Source organism: Lissotriton vulgaris, chromosome 7 (genome assembly GCF_964263255.1).
Source record: "Lissotriton vulgaris chromosome 7, aLisVul1.2, whole genome shotgun sequence".
Classification (NCBI taxonomy): Eukaryota; Metazoa; Chordata; class Amphibia; order Caudata; family Salamandridae; genus Lissotriton; species Lissotriton vulgaris.
In genome coordinates, this window is record NC_141695.1 from 1,161,668,186 (window position 1) to 1,161,688,820 (window position 20,635).

At 44.6% G+C, this 20,635-nt stretch overlaps 1 protein-coding gene across 1 annotated transcript in view; it reads right to left on the bottom strand.

Moving 5' to 3' along the window:
• AFF4 (ALF transcription elongation factor 4) overlaps positions 1-20,635 on the bottom strand; it is a 798,699-nt gene that overhangs the window by 248,015 nt on the left and 530,049 nt on the right. Inside the window, exon 16 of the mRNA XM_086931629.1 lies at positions 15,791-15,888. Within this exon, the coding sequence (XP_086787755.1) occupies positions 15,791-15,888 (98 nt within the window). The remainder of the gene's footprint in view (positions 1-15,790; positions 15,889-20,635) is intronic.

A 20,635-nucleotide genomic window follows, 5' to 3' on the forward strand; every position in this document is an offset into this window, starting at 1 on the left:
GGTATTTCCACAAAGGACTTTTGCGAACATCATCAGATGCGTGTTTAACCTAACGGTGAAACCAAATTTAGAAGATATACTGCAGGTAGTCGCAGAACCTTCAGAGGCAATACAAGGAGGAAACCAGCTGCTACACTACTGAAAGGTCCAAGCATAAGGGGTAAGAAAGACACTAAACAGGAAAGCATCATCTTTGAGTCTATGAAAGGTGCACAACATCAGGCTGCAGCAAACTCGGAAGACCTAGAGGATGGCTCATGGTTTGAAGTGAACGTAAAAGGGACCGTCTTTAAAATGACATCTATAGACTCCAAAAATATCCTCTTAGACCTGCTGACTAAACAATGTGAAGGATAGGGTGGACAGGCAACATTCTCGACATGGCGGAGCATTGAATCTCAGACATTGAGGATGGAACTGCACAATCAAAGACGCAATGGGACATCTCTAGTGAAAGTGAGAGAAACGCGTTGAGATTTAGAAGTGTAGGTCCTGCAGAAGCAATTTCCATATAGTCTGGATCCACTTCTATGGGCCTCGCAGAGGCCCATAGAAGTGGATTACATTGAGCAAATGCTTGTGGGAGATTTTGGCAGGGATAATATTTCACTTACATTTGGTGTTGAATTTGCCCACCACACCCTGGCGCCTAGACCTGTAACAGGTGCCGCAGCATACCCTTTCATCGCAAAAAAGATAAATTACAGAGACCGGGACAAGAGCCTTACAATGGTAAGGGAGATGAAAGAAATCCAGCAAACAGGAATGCCAATTGCTTTCTATCCAGAATCGGCACAGAGCATGCAAGAACTTAGAAGGAAATTTCATCAGCGTAAAAAAAAACCTTTAGGAACAAGAGATTCAATATGCCCTGCTCTAAGCAGCGAAACTCTCTTTCATATTATCATATTATATAGGAAGCAGGATCTGCATATACTATACCAAAATGAGGTATAGTGTGCAAAGAGTCCAGTGGAACCTCAAAGGTAGGCAGAGGTAAAAGTAGATAGCGCTTTACTCTCCATTTGTGGTAGTGTGGGCGAGCAGTAATGCTTTATCAGAGGGTAGTTTAAGCTTTTGCTGTATACACAATCAGCAAATGTCAAACACTCAAATACTGAACTCAGGCCAATTTTGTTTGTATATAAATATTAAGTTGTTTTATTTCTAGAACCAAGCCAAGCCTGGCAGAGGTAAGTGAAAAAAATGCTTTTCAAAATCCTATAGAGTGTTTTACAATTGAATGCAGGTTCAAATGCAGTTAATTGAAATACATGCAAGTCAAAAATGTCGAAATTACTTTTCTGATTATCTTCAGTTACTTTTCAGCTTACTTTTTAAGTTACTTTTTCTAATCAGTGTGATAAGTCTAGATATCAAACTGCGACATTTCCTAGATAAAATATAAGTAAATTCAGTTTTGCACAGTTGTAGGTTTTCATACAAATCCACTCCACACGTAAAACATTTTTTTCAAGGAAAAACAGTCAATGTATTCCTATGGAGAGAAGGAAAATGCTACTTACCAGTATGCATCGGTTCTTGGCATGTAGAGCTGCAGATTTCTACACTTTGCATTATATCGCCATGGGCTCGGATGATTGCATGTTGTTGTCGTCTTGGAAGAAGTCTTTGTAGTCACAAGATAGGCGACTCCTCCCTTGGATGATAGTGCGCAAGGGCATTGGCTCCATCCTTAGATTGTTTTTTGCCATGAAGGGAAATGATTGAGTCAGTAGAAAGAAAGAAAGGATGTCCATGTGTGTACATCTAATTAAGATAAAACTGGAACAGATACAGGTCCCGGGAGGCGGGAGGCCGTGTAGAAATCTGCAGCTCTACATGCCAAGAACAGATGCATACTGGTAAGTAGCATTTTCCGTTCTAGGCATATGAGCTGCAGATTCTACACTTTGCATCGATTGTGCAGCAGTGTCTCCCCTAGCGTTGGTCACCTGGGTCTGTTGCAGTAGTTTGAAAGAGAGTTTTATGGACAGCTTAGCCTACTGCAGCCTGCTGCTTGGCTTGCACATCAACACAATAGTGTTTAGTGAAGGTGTGTGTTGTAAACCATGTTGCTGCCTTGCAGATGTCTTCTAGGGTAATGTTTCCTAAGAAAGCCATGGAGGCTTCTAGTTTGCGTGTGGAGTGCGCTCTAGGAGGAACGGTTAATGTGCGTTTTGCTTTGTGGTAGCATATTTGTATACATTTAACAATTCACCTTGCAATTCCTGATTTAGAAATGGGGTTGCCTTTATGTGGTGGAGAGAAAGCTACAAATAGTTGCTTTGTTTTGCGAAAGGACTTGGCCCTATCGATCTAATAGAGAAGAGCTCTTTTGACATCTAGTATGTGTAAAGCTCTCTGCTACAGATTCTGGGTTTTGAAAAAACACCGGTAACTCAACAGATTGGTTTTGATGAAAAGGAGTAATTACTTTAGGAAGGAATTTAGGATTAGTTTTTAGAACCACCTTGTTAAGGTCTAATTGTAAGAATGGTTCTTGTATAGTGAAAACTTGAATCTCACTAACTCTTCTAAGAGAGGTAATAGCAATGAGGAAAGCTGTTTTCCATGTGAGAAATTGTAATTCACATTTGTGTAAAGCTTCAAAAGGGGGTTCCATGAGCCTTGTAAGAACAACGTTTAGGTTCCACACTGGTGAGGGTGGTAACCTAGGAGGAATAATTATTTTTAATCCGTCCATAAAAGTTTTTATTGCTAGTACTCTAAACAATGACATATGTTGTCTGTTTTGTAGATAAGCAGCAATGGCTGCAAGATGTAAGCGTATAGATGAATAAGCTAGATTACATCTTTGTAATTGGAAAAGGTATCAGATAATATTTTGGATGGAAGCATCTGAAGGATCAATTTGATTATTATTGCAGTAAATGGCAAATCTTTTCCATTTAGCAGCATAGCAAGCTCTAGTAGTAGGTCTTCTGGCTTCTTTAATGATAGTAATACAATCTGGTGGCAGGTTAAGGTAACCAAACTCTAAGACTTCAGAAGCCACATCGCCAGATTCAGTTGACCTAGATCCATGGTTCTGCGTTAGCATGGATGGTGTCAGACAGTTTTTGGTGTGGAACTAGAGAGAGTTCTAGCAGTGTGGTGAACCACTGTTGCATGCCCATGTGGGAGCTACCAAGATCAGTTAGAGAGACTGTTGTCTGAGCTTGCGTACCACTAGTGGTATTAGTGGGGTTGGCGGAAAAGTGTACGCAAATCTGTCTGACCAGTTCATCCATATTGCATTGCCCTTGGACAACGGGTGTGGAAACCTGGCGGCGAAGGTTAAGCATTTGGCATTTTTGTGTGTGGAAAACAGGTCTATGTCTGGATGACCTCACTTGTGAAAGAATGGTTGAAGAACTTGCAGATGTAGTTCCCATTCGTGAATCTGTTGTCTGTCGACTTAACAGGTCGGCTATCGGATTGTGAACTCCTGGAAGGTGTTCTGCAAGCAGATATATCTTTTGTGGAATGGCCCATCTCCAAATGTTTTGTGCAAGCTGGGACAGTTGCAGGGAATGTGTGCCTCCTGGTTTCTGTATGTAGTGCATGGCTGTCAGGTTGTCTGTCCTGATTAAGACAGTTTTGTTCTCTATGTGTACTTGGAAGGACTTTAGTGCCAGGAAAATCGCCAGCAACTCTAGGTGATTGATGTGGAGCACCTTTTGTTGAGCGGTCCATCCTCCCTGAGTTGTGTGGTGGAACAGATGTGCTCCCCATCCTGTGAGGGATGCGTCTGTTGTCAGTACTTTCTGTGGAACAGGTTCGAGGAACGGCCGCCCTCTGGACACATTTTTGGTGTTCCACCACTGCAGAGAGCGATGTGTGCGGCTGTCCACCAACACCAGGTCGGTTAGTTGTCCTTGTGCCCGATTCCACTGATGTGCTAGACATTCCTGCAATGGCGCATCTGCAGTCTTGCATATGGTACAATAAAAATGCAAGTTGCCATTATGCCTATTAATTGCATGAACACTCTGGCTGGGAGAGAGTGTTGGTTTGAAACCTTGTGAGTAAGGCTTAAATGCTCTGTATTCTGGCTGGACTGGGATAAGCTAAAGCTGTATTGGTGTTTATGGTAGCCCCTAGGTATTGATGTACATGAGAGGGCTGTAGAAGTGACTTGGTGTGGTTTATTGTAAACCCCAAGATGTGCAGTGATCGAATTGTGTGAGATGTGTGTTGAACACACTGGTTGAATGACTTGGCCTTTATGAGCAAATCGACTAAGTATGGGAAGACATGGATATGTTGTCTTCTGAGATGTGCTGCTACTACTGCTAGGCACTTTGTGAACACTCTTGGTGCAGTTGTGACCCCGAATGGAAGGACTTTGAATTGATAGTGTTGTCCTTCTAGCACAAACCCGAGATACTTCCGGTGAGAAGGATGTATAGGAATGTGAAAGTAGGCGTCTTTGAGGTCTAGTGTAGTGAGGAAATCGCCTTGTTGCAATAATGGGAGCACTTGTTGTAAAGTGACCATGTGAAAATGATCTGAGTGTATATACAGATTGAGAGGCCTTAAATCTAGAACTGGTCTTAGTCTCCCATCCTTTTTGGGTATTAGGAAGTAGAGTGATGAGACCCCTGTTCCTTGATGTCGCAATTGAACTATCTCTATTGCATCTTTTTGCAGCAATGAGAGGACCTCTTGTTGGAGCAACGTTAGATATTCTGTGGACATTGGACGCTGTTTGGGTGGTATATTTGGGGGGGTAGCTGTAAGCTCTAGGCAGTAACCATACTGGATAATCTGTCTTACCCACTTGTCTGTTGTGATGGAATTCCAGACAGGTAGGAACTGTGTTAATCTCCCCCCTACTGGAGTGGTATGCTGTTGGGGGAGCTGAAGGGAGTCACTGTTAAGGGGTGGAAGAGGATCGATTGTTGTTGTTGTTACCTCGACCTCTTCCCTTATTGTTATTACCTCTGTATACCCCTCTAAAGTATCCTTTATTAGAGGATGCTTGTGTAATTGTTTTAAAGAAAGCCGAATTGTCTGCTCCAGCTTATTTGGAGCCTCCTCTGTAGAATGAGCTACGAAAGGAGCCTCTTGCTTGGGTGGACTGCAGAGCTCCCATAGACTTGGCTGTGTCAGTGTCTTTTATCATTTTTTTCAAGAGCTGTGTCTACGTCTGGACCAAACAATTGTTGTTGGTTGAATGGTTGACTTAAGATAGAAGTCTGTACCTCTTGCTTAAATCCTGAAATGCGCGTAGCCACGCGCGACGTCCAAGGAGGACACTGGTGTTTATTGCTCTGGATGCAGTGTCTGCTACCTCTATTGCACATTCAATGGAGGCATTAGATATAAGCTTACCCTCTTGTATGAGGTCATCTGCTTGTGCCTTATATAGGTCAGGTAGATGTTGTAAGAGCTTCTCTAGCTGATCATAGTGAGCCCTGTCGTATCTTGTGAGGAGGGCCTGTGTGTTAGCAATGCGCCATGCATTGCTAGCTTGGGCAGTTATTCTTTTCCCTGAGGCATCTATGATCTTTGATTCTTTATCAGGAGGTGGTGCTTCGCCTGATGTTTGTGAATTTGATCTCTTCCTAGCGTTTGAAACTACTAGGGAGTCTAAGGGTAGATGTCCTTTAATGTAAGCAGGATCCCCAGAAGCTGCTCTGTACTTTTTCTCTATACTTGGGTTTATGATTCTAGCTCGTACAGGATCTTTAAACACTTCTGGAGCAAGTTTAATGACTCCTTTAATCATTGGCAGTATTTGCACAGATTTTTGGGATTGTTCAAAAGTGTCTAGTAAAAAGTTCTCTTCTGCCTCATCTGAATGCATGGTGGCATTGTGATAGATGGCAGCCCTATTAATTAAGTGCCCATATCCAATATTGTCTTCTGGAGCAGAAGGTTTAGATGGGTATGTATGTGGATCAGGAATATCTGGTATATCCTGTGGGTTTTGATACTCCCAGTCTGGTGAACCTGTTGGGTAGGGAAAAGGGTCATCTGGGTCGGCATCTTTACTATCGGTTATCGTACCGGACTATCTTGAACATTCCTAGATTCCCGAGTGTGGTCCGCCTGACATTCTTTGACTGGCCAAACCTTGGCCCTTCTTCAGTCTTACACAAGCACATTGCTAACCGGAATCGAATCCAAGGTGACCCCAACAGGTCACAGCAACAGCCCGCCCGGATTTTCCTGTGGCCGGGTACACAATAAGCCTTGAACCCCTTGGCTCCCTCTTGGCAAAGGAGGCTGCTTTACTATTAGGCATACATTAAATGTCCTGATGAGATCCGTAGAATATGGTAAACTGATCTAAACGCCGTTGACCACTATGAGCACCTTACACACATGGAATGTTTTATTTGCCCTTTAAAAGTGTGAAGGTGTCAATATTGTTCTGTTTTATAATCAAAACTGTGCGATTAACAAGTTTACAGAACGTTAAGCTCTTGCCTAAGCCCTTTTGTTTGTTCCCTTTAATTGTTTCCTATCCTGATATTTCTTGTGTGATTGCCTGGGTACAGCTTGTGCCCCGTCTTGTATATTGTGTGTTATTCATGTTTTACATTGACTGAAAAGTAAATACCAAGACCTCTGCCCGGCTGGGCATGTCATTTTCAAATATAGCAACGACTTTGTCTATATTTATTGATTAAGCATTATTAACCCCTCCCCTGCTGATGACGGAACCGCTCCGTCATCAGCAGGGGAGGGGTTTAGTTATAATGAATTCAGTCTCTGGATGAATATGTATTTTCTTTTGTTTTAGATCAAGTCTTTTTAGCGTGGTTTGTAGAATGGGCTTCAGAAGTGCTGGAAAAGCAGATTTATGTTTAGGTGCAGAACTGTTCAGAACCACAGTGGTCTGCTCTTTCGGTATGGAAGGGGAGCAGTCTCGGCTCAGGCAGAGCTGGAAGGCTCTATTTGTGCTTTCGGGTCTGAACTCGAGGGAGGGGGGTTCGAAGCAGAGTCTCTGTGCCTACCATTGCAAGACAGTAGTGGTGGCCTAGAAGCCTTTTGTTTAATTGAAGTAGGTTTTGGTGTGGGCAAAGGGGGTTGGGTAATCATGGCATCTTGACCAGCTGGGAATCATGGAACTCAAGATTGATTTCAAGTTCGGAGGTGGACTTTTAAATTGACAAGGCCTCCTCCTTTTCGGCAGCCGACTTCCATGTCTTCTTGTTATTGCTCAATATCTTCCTGATATATTGGGGAGTGTCTTCTGTGCTCTGCCTCTGCCTGTCTCTATGTCGAGCCGGATGGTCTCGCAAGGTCTTTTTAGATCAAAATTACCCGCCAGCATCACAGTCTTCTTTGTGAAGGTCGGTGCGGAGGTTCTTAGAGTGGCACCAAGAGCAGAATTGAAAAGGAGTCTGTTCCTTAAGTAGATTTCAACGAAGTTGGTATCAAGTAGAAGGTAACCCGGACGGGCTAGGCCCGAAGGCCGCGGTTGGGGTGTTTCGACCCGATGTGTGCAGTCTTGCAAATTTCAATATGCGAGGGATGGAAAACACGTTTGAAACAATACAGATGATCGTAGAGTGGATTGTACAACAAAAGGATCCAGAAAAAAGGTCTCGAACTGTAGCACTGCAATACACATACAAACCCAATGGCAGAAAGAAAACAAACAATGGAGTCAATGCTCATGCACACTGTTACCAAGCAGAGGGGTGATCTAACCTCACGACTCGGAAGACTTCTTCAAAGAAAAAAAAACTTGCAAACATCCGGACCCAACACTAGATGGCAAAGGTATGCAAAGCATGTGTATCTATAGAACACATGTCTCGAACATACAATTATTTCTGAACAACACAATAGTGGACCTTTCTTCTAGCATTGCCAGACATTAATACAGAACATTGAAACAGCAAAGGTTTGATAAATGTTCACAAAAACCAAAGGCAGTGTAAATCATTTTGGTATAACAAAACCACTCCCGCTGAGACTGCTTGTTTTTCCTTTCTCTTACCAACAGGGCCAGAGCGGGAGATGGAGGTATCTTTTTAACAGTTTTTAGTAACAGGACCGTAGCACCATCAGAATGTTCAAATCTTATCCAGTCAAAAATCAAGTACGTAGTTCAAAAATCTGATACCACCCCCATTTAATAGTTCAGCTGTGGATTCCCTGAGACCTTTCAGGCCAGTCTGGTATAGTTTTGCCCCTTACAGCCAGTTAGGCTCAGCTTGTCAAGGAAGGAATATGCTACTTACCAGTATGCATCTATTTTTGGCATGTAGGGCTGCTGACATTCATATCTTGCGCATAGATCGCCGCCTAGTGTTGGGTTCGGATGATTGCACTTGTTGTCTTGGAAGAGTTTTCGCAGTATCACAAGATAGGTGACTCCTCCCTTGGACTACAGTGCGCATGGGCATCCTCTCCATCCTCAGATTGTTTTTCGCCATTGTGGCAGGAATGGAGATAGCAAAGTAAGAGATTGCCATGCCAGAGAGAATGCTGCAGCTGCTACAGGCACTGGGGAGGAGGGCAGGCGATATGAATGTCAGCAGCCCTACATGCCAAGAACAGATGCATACTGGTAAGTAGCATATTCCGTTCGAGGCATGTGGGCTGCTGAATTCATATCTTGTGCATAGACTGTATAGCAGTATCTCCTCTAGCGGTGGCTACCTGTGCCAGCTGCAGCAATTTGAAAAAGAGTTTTGAGGACAGGCTGGCCTACAGCAGCTTGCTGTTTTGTTTGTACATCTACACAGTAATGTTTTGTGAAAGTGTGTATGGTGGACCATGTGGCTGCCTTACAGATGTCTTCAAGAGGAATATTTCCTAGGAAAGCCATGGATGCCCCCATTTTCCTAGTGGAGTGTGCTCTTAGGGGGACGGTTAAAGTGCGTTTTGCCTTTTGATAGCATATCTGAATGCATTTGGCTATTCCTGATTTTGAAATTGGATTCCCCTTGTGCTGTGGTGCAAGTGCAAAAAACAGTTGCTTTGTTTTACGAAAGGATTTAGTTCTGTCCACATAGTAAAGTAGAGCTCTCTTTATGTCTAGTGTGTGCAGTGCTCTCTCAGCTACTGACTGTGGATTTTGAAAGAACACTGGCAGTTCTATTGATTGGTTGATATGGAAATTGGATAAAAACGTAGGCATGAATTTAGGGTTTGTTCAAAGAACCACCCTGTTGGCGTGTACCTGTATGAAAGGTTCTTGAATTGTAAGCGCTTGTAATTCACTCACTCTTCTGAGTGAGGTGATGGCCACTAGAAAAGCAACTTTCCACGTTAGGAATTGTATTTCGCAAGAATGTAAAGGTTCGAAAGGAGGGCCCATGAGTCTGGTAAGTACTATATTGAAATTCCAGACTGGGGAAGGGGGGTGCCTAGGAGGAATCACCCTTTTTAGACCCTCCATGAAAGCTTTGATTGCTGGTATCCTAAACAGTGAAAGGTGTTGTCTGTTTTGAAGGTATGCTGCAATGGCAGCAAGGTGTAGCCGTATTGAAGAGTATGCGAAGTTACATCTTTGTAGGTGCAGCAGGTAACATATAATGTTTTGTATTGTTGCGTCTAATGGATTGATTTGGTTATTGTTGCAGTGAATAACAAATCTTTTCCATTTAGCTGCATAGCACGCTCGTGTGGTTGGTCTTCTTGCCTCCTTAATGATATTCATGCAATCTGGGGGCAAGTTAAGATATCCAAACTCCAAGACCTCAGGAGCCAGATCACTAGGTTCATTTGGTTGGGATCTGGGTGTCTGATTTCTCCATAGTTCTGAGTTAGAAGATGAGACGCAAGGTGCAGTCTTTGATGAGGAACTACTGAGTTCTAGGAACGTTGTGTACCAAGGTTGTCTCGCCTGACCAGTTCATCCATATCGCATTGCCCTGTGACAATGGATGTGTGAACCTGGCGGCAAAGTATTGGCATTTTGAGTTTTCTTTTGTGGCGAACAGGTCTATTTCTGGGTGACCCTACTCCTCGAAGAATGGTTGGAGGACCTGGGGTGAATCTCCTATTCGTGTAATTGCTGGCTGTGCCTGCTGAGCAGGTTGGCAACTTGGTTGTCCTTCCCCGGAAGGTGTTCTGCTAGGAGAAAAATGTTTTTTGAAACGCCCACTTCCAGATGCTCTGTGCCAGATGGGACAGCTGTGGGGAGTGCGTTTCCCCCTGTTTCTGGATATACTACATTGCGGTCATGTTGTCCGTCCGGATCAACACCGTCTTGCTGTGCAAGTATTTCTGAAATGCTTTCAGGTCTAGGAATATAGCTAGCAACTCTAGTTGGTTGATATTCAGCCTTTTCTGCTTGTTTGTCCAGAGACCCTGTACCGTGTATTGAAGGAGATGGGCTCCCCAGCCTTTCAGTGATGCGTCCGCTGTTAGTACTAGTTGTGGAACCGGCTCTTGGAACAGGAGCCCCTTGGAAAGGTTTTGTGTGTTCCACCACTTCAGAGAGTTGTGAGTGCGACTGTCTACCAACACTAGGTCTTTTAGTTGTCCTTGAGCCTGGTTCCATTGCCGTGCTAGGCATTCCTGTAATGGGCGCATTTGCAGTCTGGTATGGGGGACAATGAATATGCAAGAGGCCATCATGCCTAAAAACTGCATAAAGACTTGAGCTGGGAGAGAGTGTTGTGGCTGGAATTTTCAAATGAGTGTCTGCATACTGGCTATCATTGTTGAGTTTGGATACGCCTTTGCCACCGAGGTGTTTATGGTGGCTCCCAGGTACTGCTGTATGTGGGACGGTTGCAGATGTGATTTTGTGTAGTTGATTGAGAACCCCAAGCTGTGTAACAGCTGGATTGTTTGAGACGTGTGTTCTGCACATTGTTGGTACGATTTTGCTTGTATAAGCCAATCGTCCAGGTAAGGGTACACATGGATGTGCTGCCTCCTGAGATGTGCTGCCACGGTCGCTAAGCATTTTGTAAACACTCTTGGAGCCGTGGTAACCCCGAAGGGCAAAACCTTGAATTGGTTGTGTTGACCTATTGTGAACCCGAGGTATTTTCTGTTGGGCAGGATGGATGGGTATGTGGAAATACGCATCTTTGAGGTCCAGTGTTGCTAGGAAATCCCCCTGTTGTAGCAACGGGAGCACTTGTAATGTGATCATATGAAAGTGCTCCGACAGTATGTATTGATTTAGGGGTCTGAGGTCCAGTATTGGCCTGAGAGAGCCGTCCTTCTTGGGAATAAGGAAATATAGGGAGTACACTCCCTTCTCTTGCTGTTGGAAAGGGACTTGCTCTAAGGCCCCCTTTTCTAGCATGCAATTCACCTCTTGTAGTAATAGGGTGATGTGTTCTCTGGACATTGGACGATGTCTTGGTGGTATGTTTGGTGGTATGAAAGCCAGTTCTAGGCAGTAGCCAGACTGGATAATTTCTCTCACCCACCTGTCTGTGGTAATTGTGTTCCAGACAGGTAGGAACTGTTGTAGTCTGCCTCCGACCGGTGTTATGTGGTCTGGAGATAGTGTGATAGAGTCACTGTTTTGAGGCAGTGGAGGCTCTGGTGTTATTGCCTCCACGTCCTCTTCCCTTGGTATTGTTACCTCTGTAGCCTCCTCTGTTGGTGTTTTTAGCAAAGGAGCTTTGTGCGTTACCTTTGTATGAGGTCGTTGTTTGTGAGGCATGTCCTCGTGTGTTTGCCCTATATGAGGAGCGAGGAAAGGAGCCCCTTTGTTGCTGAAATTGCAATGCCCTCATAGATTTTGCTATCTCTGTGTCCTTTTTCATTTTATCCAAAATGGTGTCGACAGCAGGGCCAAACAGAAAGTCCTGGTAAACAGGTTTATTAAGGATAGTGGACTGTACCTCATTTTTAAAACCAGAAATACGCAGCCACGCATGTCTGCGGAGGAGAACGCTAGTGTTGATGGACCTAGCTGCTGTGTCTGCTGCGTCAAGCGCACATTTGATGGAGGCGTTTGTTATGAATTTTCCCTCCTGTATGAGATCTTGGGCTTGTGCTTTGAAAGGCTCAGGTAGGTGTTGCATTAGGGGCTCCAGCTGGTCGTAATGCGCCCTGTCATACCGAGCCAGTAGAGCTTGTGTATTAGCTATCCTCCACGAGTTGGAGGCTTGTGCCGCTAGTATCTTTGACTCTTTGTCTGGGGGAGTGTCGTGTTCTAATCTAGGACCCCGATCTATACTGTGACCTTATGCCCCTATACGGCTATAATCCATTCATACCCCCATAATGGCATAAACGATCAGAGCCATATTTTCAGCCATATTTCTGAAACTCGCCTCTGCAGCTCATTACAGTAGATGACACAGCAGAAGCCACTATCTTAGATTCCTAGATTACACTCAGAGTTCTTCAACAAGATGAAACTCAGCAACCTGGGAAAGCCCCGCTTGCTATGTTTTGATTAGTAATAGAACTCTGATGAGCACTGAAAGGACGATCACTTCCTAGTGACATCTTTATTGACGTCTTATGTCCAAAAACTTACGTCAAACAAGGCACCTTTCAGGTATAAATATTACCAACGTTGCCTTAAGCAAGTGCGACGACGATGACGATGGTGTGGTGAATACAGGAGCAGAACAGCTGTCCCTTGCAGAGCCCAGCAGATGCAAGCAGCCCACGGACTCTGCCCCTCCTCCTCCTTAACGCGCTGAGAGAGACGCTGTCTTTTCTCTTGCAGAGAAAATCCAGCTCCGGCTTTTCCAGCCTACTCTTGCGAGTGACTGGGATATCGAGTCCTGAAAGGAAATACAAGACCTCCAACATTCTATTCCAGAAGTATGGTGTTGACTAAACCCTTAGAGAGAATTTTTGAAGCAAACCTTGGCAAAACCAACTTAACTTAAACTGCTACTTACTTACTCCCTCCCAAGTATTAGGCTTAGGTCAGGTACACTGGGGTAGGCGTAGTTAGAAGCACCAGTTGAGCACGTTAGCTAAATGTATATATGAATGTATATATTTTATTCATTTTAACCATTGTATGGCTAAGAAACCATATCAATGCTTTTCCAGTATTATTTCGCAATCCTCCTTTTACTGTACGCACTTTTTATAATAACAAGTCTTGCAATTGTGGCAATTCATTTCTCTTGCATGAGAAGAAAGACTGTTCAATAAATAATACCTTTTATTGAAAACACCCGTCTCTCTATTCTCTGCATCTTAGTGAAAGTAATCTGCACAACTGACTGAGAAAAATAACTGTCTATTGTTTCACACGACTCTAGAGATTGACTCTTATTCTAAGGAGCAAAGTTGTCATGTTTATGCGGTTGTTGGAAAACTGAATCCCTTCTTGTCTGAACCAGGGGAGCTGATCACTTCCTATTCAGTCAAGATACTTTCCAGTGACCTCTGAGCTAGTTGGTACAAACCCAATTAAGTTTAGCATAGTCAGTAGAGACCTGGAAGACCGCACTTCTACGTCCAAACTGCTGTTTATGTTATTCCAGTGCACAGGGCCTATAGGGAAAATAGGAACTACACTACAGGAGGTGCTTCCCGCTTGTTTGGGAGTTGGCCCTTTTACGTGCATTGGCCACTACCAGAGAATCAAGTGGTAACTGCCCTTTGATGTAAGTAGGGTCTGTAGGGGCCGCCCTATACTTTTTCTCTATTCTGGGGTTGATTACCCGTGCCCTGGCTGTGCCCTTAAACATGTCAGGTGCATGTTTCAGAACTCCCTTTAACATGGGAAGTGTCTTGACACTTTTTTCTGATGTAGGGAAGGTGTCAAACAAGAAGTCCTCTTCAACAGGGTCATTATGCATATCCACGTTGTGGAACTGTGCAGCCCTATCTATGAGCTGATTAAAAACTACTGTGTCGTCAGTAGGAGACGGTTGAGTAGGGTAAGAGGACGTCAGAGATGGGATGGGTGTTATAAGGGTCAGTTGGCTCTTCCCATGGTTCCTGAGGGTCAGGTTCCTGTGATAAGTCATATTCAGGCTGTGGCTCATCCCCTGTGTCACCTTCATTATCCCCGTGATGAGAGGGAGAATAAGGAATGTATGGATTAAAAGGATTAGTAGGCATGATAGGTTGAAAAGGAGTGAAGGGTCTAGAAGGAGAAGCCCCAAAGTCCTTTTTCTTCATTGGAATGGGGGACTGAGGTAGAAAGTCCAAAGGCCTCTTTTTCCGATGCAGGATGGTAACTTTGCCAGTCTGTGGGTCAATAAAAATGTTTCCTTGGTCGTCTGAGGGGTCTGGGTGGAAGAGTTCTTCCTCAACAGTCCTGGGTTGAGCCTTAGGCTTTGGTGTGTAGGCGACTTTAGGTTTAGGAACCAGCTTTCTTGGCTCAGGGCCTTTTTCGGGTCGACTGTCTTTCGGGTCGACTGTCTTTCGGGTCGACTGTCTTTCGGGTCGACACGTTTTTTGTGCTCCGTAGGCTTTTTCGGAGAAGTGTTATCTCCCGAGTCGATGTTTTGTTGGAATCGACTGGAGTCTTTAGTTTTTTTGGCTGAGCGTCTTTCCCGGAGTAGATTGTCTTTTTCGGATCGACTGGCGTCTTCGGATCCGGTGTTTTCGGTCCGAGAGTACGCTCTGGCTTGGACGCGTGCTTCGGTACGGCGCCTTTTGTTGGGTCGACGCTTTTCGGTGCAGAGTGCTTGTTCGGGTCGGCGACCTTCTTTGGTTCAGCACCCTTGGGTTGTGTGGCCTTGTTCGGGTCGACAACGTGTTTCAGCTCGACGCTCTTTGGCTGTACGGCGGCTTTCAGATCGACGCCCTTCCGGTCGGCGACCTTCTTTGGCTCTGGAACCTTCTTCTGGACGGTGTTACTGGGCCCTGGGGTTTCTGAAGGTTTCGGAGCCGAGCCGGATGGTGGAGCAGTCGAAACTTTATGATCTTGGCTAAGGCCTTTTGGTGATGCCTTGACCGGAGCCGTTGTTATTGGGGTAAATGGTGTCAGGGGCAGGGTACTCACGATTTGCCCCGGCGGGATCTCGTCGTCGGAGTCCAAGTAGTCCTCTACCGTGACGATCTCTAGGTCCGAATCCGGCGCCTCTTGTAGTTCCTGGTCGTCATCGAAGATGTTGTCCGGTTCTGGTGCCTGTCGCTGCATTTCTTGCCTGACAACACGTCGGTTCCGAAAAGTTTTCTTGGATCGAAACTGTGCACAGGCTGGACAGCTTTCCTCTTTAGGGTCTGGGGAAAGGCACTTGTTGCATACTGAGTGCTTATCAGTATGTGGGAACTTGGCGTGGCATTGCGGGCACCTTTTAAATGGGATTCTTTCCATAGACGGTCAGCTCACGTGGCGTCGAAAAGGCCCAACGGCCCGCGTCGACGACCGCTTGGAGATGGAAGGCTGGATCGAGTAGAGAAGGTACCGATCGAGAACAATACCGTCGAACCGAAGGCCTTTTGGCCCTTAGAAAAGTGTTGTTTCGCTTCCGAAGTTGGAGTATAGGAGTTTGCATTCAAACCCAATGGCGGAAAAAAACAATCTAAGGGTGGAGAGGATGCCCATGCGCACTGTAGTCCAAGGGAGGAGTCACCTATCTCGTGATACTTCGAAAACTCTTCCAAGACAACAAGTGCAATCATCCAGACCCAACACTAGGCGGCGATCTAGGCACAAGATATGAATTCAGCAGCCCACATGCCTCGAACATATAGTGAGATAGTACCTGCCTCTTCACAAAGTGCTACAACTCTGAAGAGGTGGGGGGATGGAAATGGAACAGACAACGAAAGGATGGCAATTAATTAAACAAGTACTTGGAACAAGACTTTAAAACAAAGACCGCAACATGTCTTACTAATGTATTTAACATTCATTGAAATCTGAATTCACCCCTATTTGGTAAGATCACAAAAAAGCCTAATTTGCAGGTTATTTTACCGGTCTTCAAAGGTCATCCTGGCTCGCCGTGATTTTGAACTGTCTGGTGGTGGGATAGCTATGGGAGGATAACTTGCTGAGTTGCTTGAAGCTTTTTCCTAAAACGATGACAAATATTCCTCTTACAAAGCTATTTCATGAATGCTGTGGAAACATAACCTTTAACTTGAAAATAAATATTACATTATGTCAAATATTTGTATTCTCTTTAAGCAGTTCCTAACCACATGATGGGATAATTCGTATTATTGAAAATTTGCAGCAAACCACTCATAACAAAGTGGAAGAACCACAATACACATACAACCAAACAAGTTGAATATAATTACCAGGAAAACAGAGGAACACAAGAGACTTGCTATAAAAACGTATCACTTTCGGCTACAGGCAAGGTTCTTTTGAACTACAAGGAGCGACCTTGAAACAATTAATCTCAACCAGTGTGGGCACACACCAATAAAACAGCATTACCAGCCTCCAGGGGTTTGTCTTTATTTGCCCTGATTTTCTGGTCTGCCACTGTTTTCGTCTACTTTGCCATCCACTAGCTATAATAATAATGGAATGAATTCTAAAGAAGGTCAGCCAACAGCTTCTTTGTTTTTAGTGCATCATGCATTCTGATAGATCTTTTGCTAGGGTTGTGTTTTTGACTGCATGGGTGACACTCAGTTGTTTCGGCATTTATCACCTGTAGGCATTTTTAGAGGGAGTGAAGTATTTGATGGTTTACTAGAAAATCCTTCTGTCAAATAAAGTGTTCCATGTATGTGTTTTTAAATCACTATCCTAAACAGAAAATCGGGCCCACTGATACCCGGTTAAGAACTGGCCACTATAGGCATTTCCCCCTTCCCTTGTCAGCTACTGTCACAGCTGAGTTTCAGATTTTACTCCCAAATGTACACATGTTCATAAATTATCCATGTACACTAAGAAACTAGTAACTAACATAGGCTAGTTTCTAGATCAAAACGAATGTATGCTCACATGTTACAAATTATTCCATCATCTAGTCTTTGGGTCTCAAAACTTTTCTAGTTTTTTGAACTGAGCGCCAACCATGAGTGAAGCCAATAGGATGGAGCCCAAATCTTCAATGCCCCAGTACGCAGTTATCATGTTCAGATTTTTGCATAGCCAGGCAGCTAGTTATGGCTTGAGGATCTAACTCACTGCAAAGATTACGGTTTTGTAAGTTTAAATTCATAAACAAACATATACTTTATCGCTTAAGTGAATTGCCAGCCTGACTAGGGGAACAAAACCTGGGGCTCTCCCAGGTGTCACCCTACATTTAGTTTTCACACCTAATTTAGGTCACGGAATGAGTGGGCAGTTGCTGGAGTGATGAAGCAAATTAGCCACCAGAAGTTTCAAGCAGGGTAAAGGTCATTCGCTAAAATTTTAATTTCCAATATACATTTTATAAAAATCCAACTTTAGCATTAGATTCTCTTTTCATTAAATATGAAAATAAGTCTCTGAAGATTGAAGTGTATAATCTATACTTAGACTTTTCCTATGGGCCTGTTACAGCCTTGACAGTGACAATGTTGTTTAGGGCCAAGTCACTAGGGGAACATGCCATTTGTAAAGTCACACAGTTCACTCTTCAATAATATGCACCCTATCTTCCGGATACCAAGATTAGCTTAGGGGACACTTATTTAATGTTTAAAATCATGTTTTCTTCTTGTCAAAAGTGTGATCAACAAGTTTGTGTAGTAGGGCTCAAGCTGCTGCAGTCAGGATACACAGGAAAGACCTGAAGCCATTTTAGGGGCACTGTAAGGGATGGAACAGGTGCTGCAGACAAGTGGCATTCAACTTTCAATAATATGGGTGCATTTCTGCACCATATTCCTGGGCTTACAGAAACATTTTAAGTGCCAAGCAGGTTTTAAACCAATTTCAATATTTTTAGGGGTCATAAACATACCCTGGGCACTGGAACGCAGTATTCCAGTGTGTGCAAAAATACCAGCAGGCAAGTTCCAAAACATTTGAAAAGCTGGTGATAGGTGCCAAAGGAGAGCTCTGTTTGCACTAATGCTCCTGGCTCACCTTTAACCGCAAGTAGCATCTTTGGAACTGCAGGACAGGTACATGAAAGTAGGTGCCCTACACCGCCAAAGCCACCACCCAGTCACCTGGATCAAGTGCTGACCGAATCTGCGCCAGCATGAGCATCTTGCATTTGTCCTTCTGCAAGGCTTTCAGACGGCGTGGGTCTAAAATAGGACGAAAGTCTCATTCTTTCTGCACAAGGAAATAGAGAGAGGAACAGCCAGTCCCTCATTTCTACACCAGGGCCCTCACTACGGCTCCTATAGCCAAAGGAGCCAGCACCCCCTTAAAGCAAGATGGACAGGTGCTCCTATGAAAGTTAATATGATGTGGGTGGAAGATGCAGGGTGGTCGAAAAACAATGGAAGGGCATAGCCTTAATAGATGATTTGGAGGAACCATCTGTCAGATGTTATTATTCTGCCACTCTTGGAGGCAATATCGGATTGTGCACCCCACAGGGTGGTCGTGTGCACTAATGGCAAACTAAAGTAAATTGGAGGCTGTTTACGTGGGGTGGGGGACTAGAACGTTTGTTGCCCCTGGTGGCCTGGACTTGGTCTGCTTGATCCCTGACACCGAAACCAAAAGGACTGGAGTGTCTGTTGCAGGGGTAGCATGTCTTGGTATGAGGGGATGTCAGCCCCCAGGAGTAGTTTTTGAAAGTGGTGAAACTGTTGAGGATACTGTCAGGCAGAAGTAGAAAGGTCCACAGAACTAACCATGGCCTGGCTTTCTTTACAAGGCTTTAATGCTGAATCAACATTCTAAGCAAAAGGCAAGAGACAAAAAATGCCCTGTCAATCAAATAGACCTGCACATCACACAGAGAAGCCTGGTGACCTCATCCAACTGTGCTGCCAAAGCAAAACGCTAGTGCCAACTGTATAGCCAGGTTCTGAGCTGGGATGGTGCAGTGAGCTAAAAAACGGTGATGGATCAAGCCCTGATCTGTTGACTGGGTATGAGTGTTCTGTTTAATTCAGATACTCTGTCCATCACCACCCCCTTTTCTGAATCGTTTTGTCCACCATAAGCGTGGAAGGGTATACTCAGATGTGAGTCCCTTGCTCATTGCACCATCAGGATTCAAGCAAGCCGGGCAGAAGACGGCTGTTATGCCAGAAACCGGTCCCCGGAAGCTTGTTTCCTTCCCAGTATAAGAATTGGCTTGGTAGTTTGGTCTGCCCTGTTCCCATGATGCACTGGGCCAGAGACAGACTAATTTGCATATAGCCAGGTTCTGAGCTGGGATGGTGCAGTGAGCTAAAAAACGGTGATGGATCAAGCCCTGATCTGTTGACTGGGTATGAGTGTTCTGTTAAATTCAGATACTCTGTCCATCACCACCTCCTTTTCTGAATCGTTTTGTCCACCATAAGCGTGGAAGTGTATACTCAGATGTGAGTCCCTTGCTCATTGCACCATCAGGATTCAAGCAAGCCGGGCCGAAGACGGCTGTAATGCCAGAAACCGGTCCCCGGAAGCTTGTTTCCTTCCCAGTATAAGAATTGGCTTAGTAGTTTGGTCTGCCCTGTTTCCATGATGCACTGGGCCAGTGTAACGACCGGGTTCTAGACCAGATGGGATCAGCTCCTGAGAGCCCCTCCAACCCAGCCGGAACGTAACCACCTCCCTCCTCAGGACCCATCTATCCAGGCACCTGGGTACCTACCTGAGGATGGGGAACTTGCTATATACAAGCTCATATCATCAGAAACACCACTAAATCTATAGGGATTACTAGGAATACTCCCTGATTACTAAGGACATCCATGCCCTACACCACACTCATACCTCATAGTCTCGCGACCACATGGGTCCAGACTAATCTACCCTGGGGCAGTTCTGATTATTTACCATTACACACTGATTACCATCAGTGCTCACTCGACACACAATCTGGCGTGCCATTCACACTGGGCTGCAGCCCCAGTGCTCTCTGTTTATCCGGTCCACAATCCGGCGGACCTAAACACCGTATCCCCCCGGTGCTCACTCACTTACAATCCGATCTGCAATCCGGCAGATCTACACACTGACCACAATCAGTGCTCTCACTAACGCCACTTACCAATGACGACCACTTTCCTATGAATACCTTCAGCTCTCTCTCTATGTTGGGAAGTCTCTCTCACTATTCACTAGGGGTTCGCTACTACAATAATATTATGGGATGGCCGAATCACTTAGTGTCAATAATTCCCTAGCTCAAGGGCTCCTCTCTCTCCCTAATTATTCAGGCTACTTACCGGATCAGGGGCAGCATCTGTTCTGGCTGTAACATCTGACTAGAAGAAAAGGTTACCTGTGCTTTAAGAATAATGGACACACACTGTATGCCAGAGTTATTCCCTGATTTAAACGCTCCTATTTCCTTTTGATCCATCAGTTGCTAAAGCATCTGGTTAGAAGAAAGGCTAGCTTTATCATAAGAATAACACATGCACACTGGTTCACTAAGAACTGGGGTATCTTTATTACAATAACAATAGAAAAGGATTCATACACAGATCTGCGGGGTCTCTATAACTAACAGACTTTAACACACCGCTGAAAGAAAAGGATTAGACATACAATAGCCTAGGGAATAAAGACAAGATTAAGGTGTAAGTGTAAAGTGGACTAGTTTAGACTACCTCACCTATTAGAAGGAAGATTTCTCTCTGTCTCTGGTGGGATCAGGGCTCTCTCTGTCTCTCCCTCTGTCACCACAGCTACACGCCTCTGGCTCAATTACTTCAGCTGACAGCCTCAACTCCTCCATCTGCTTTA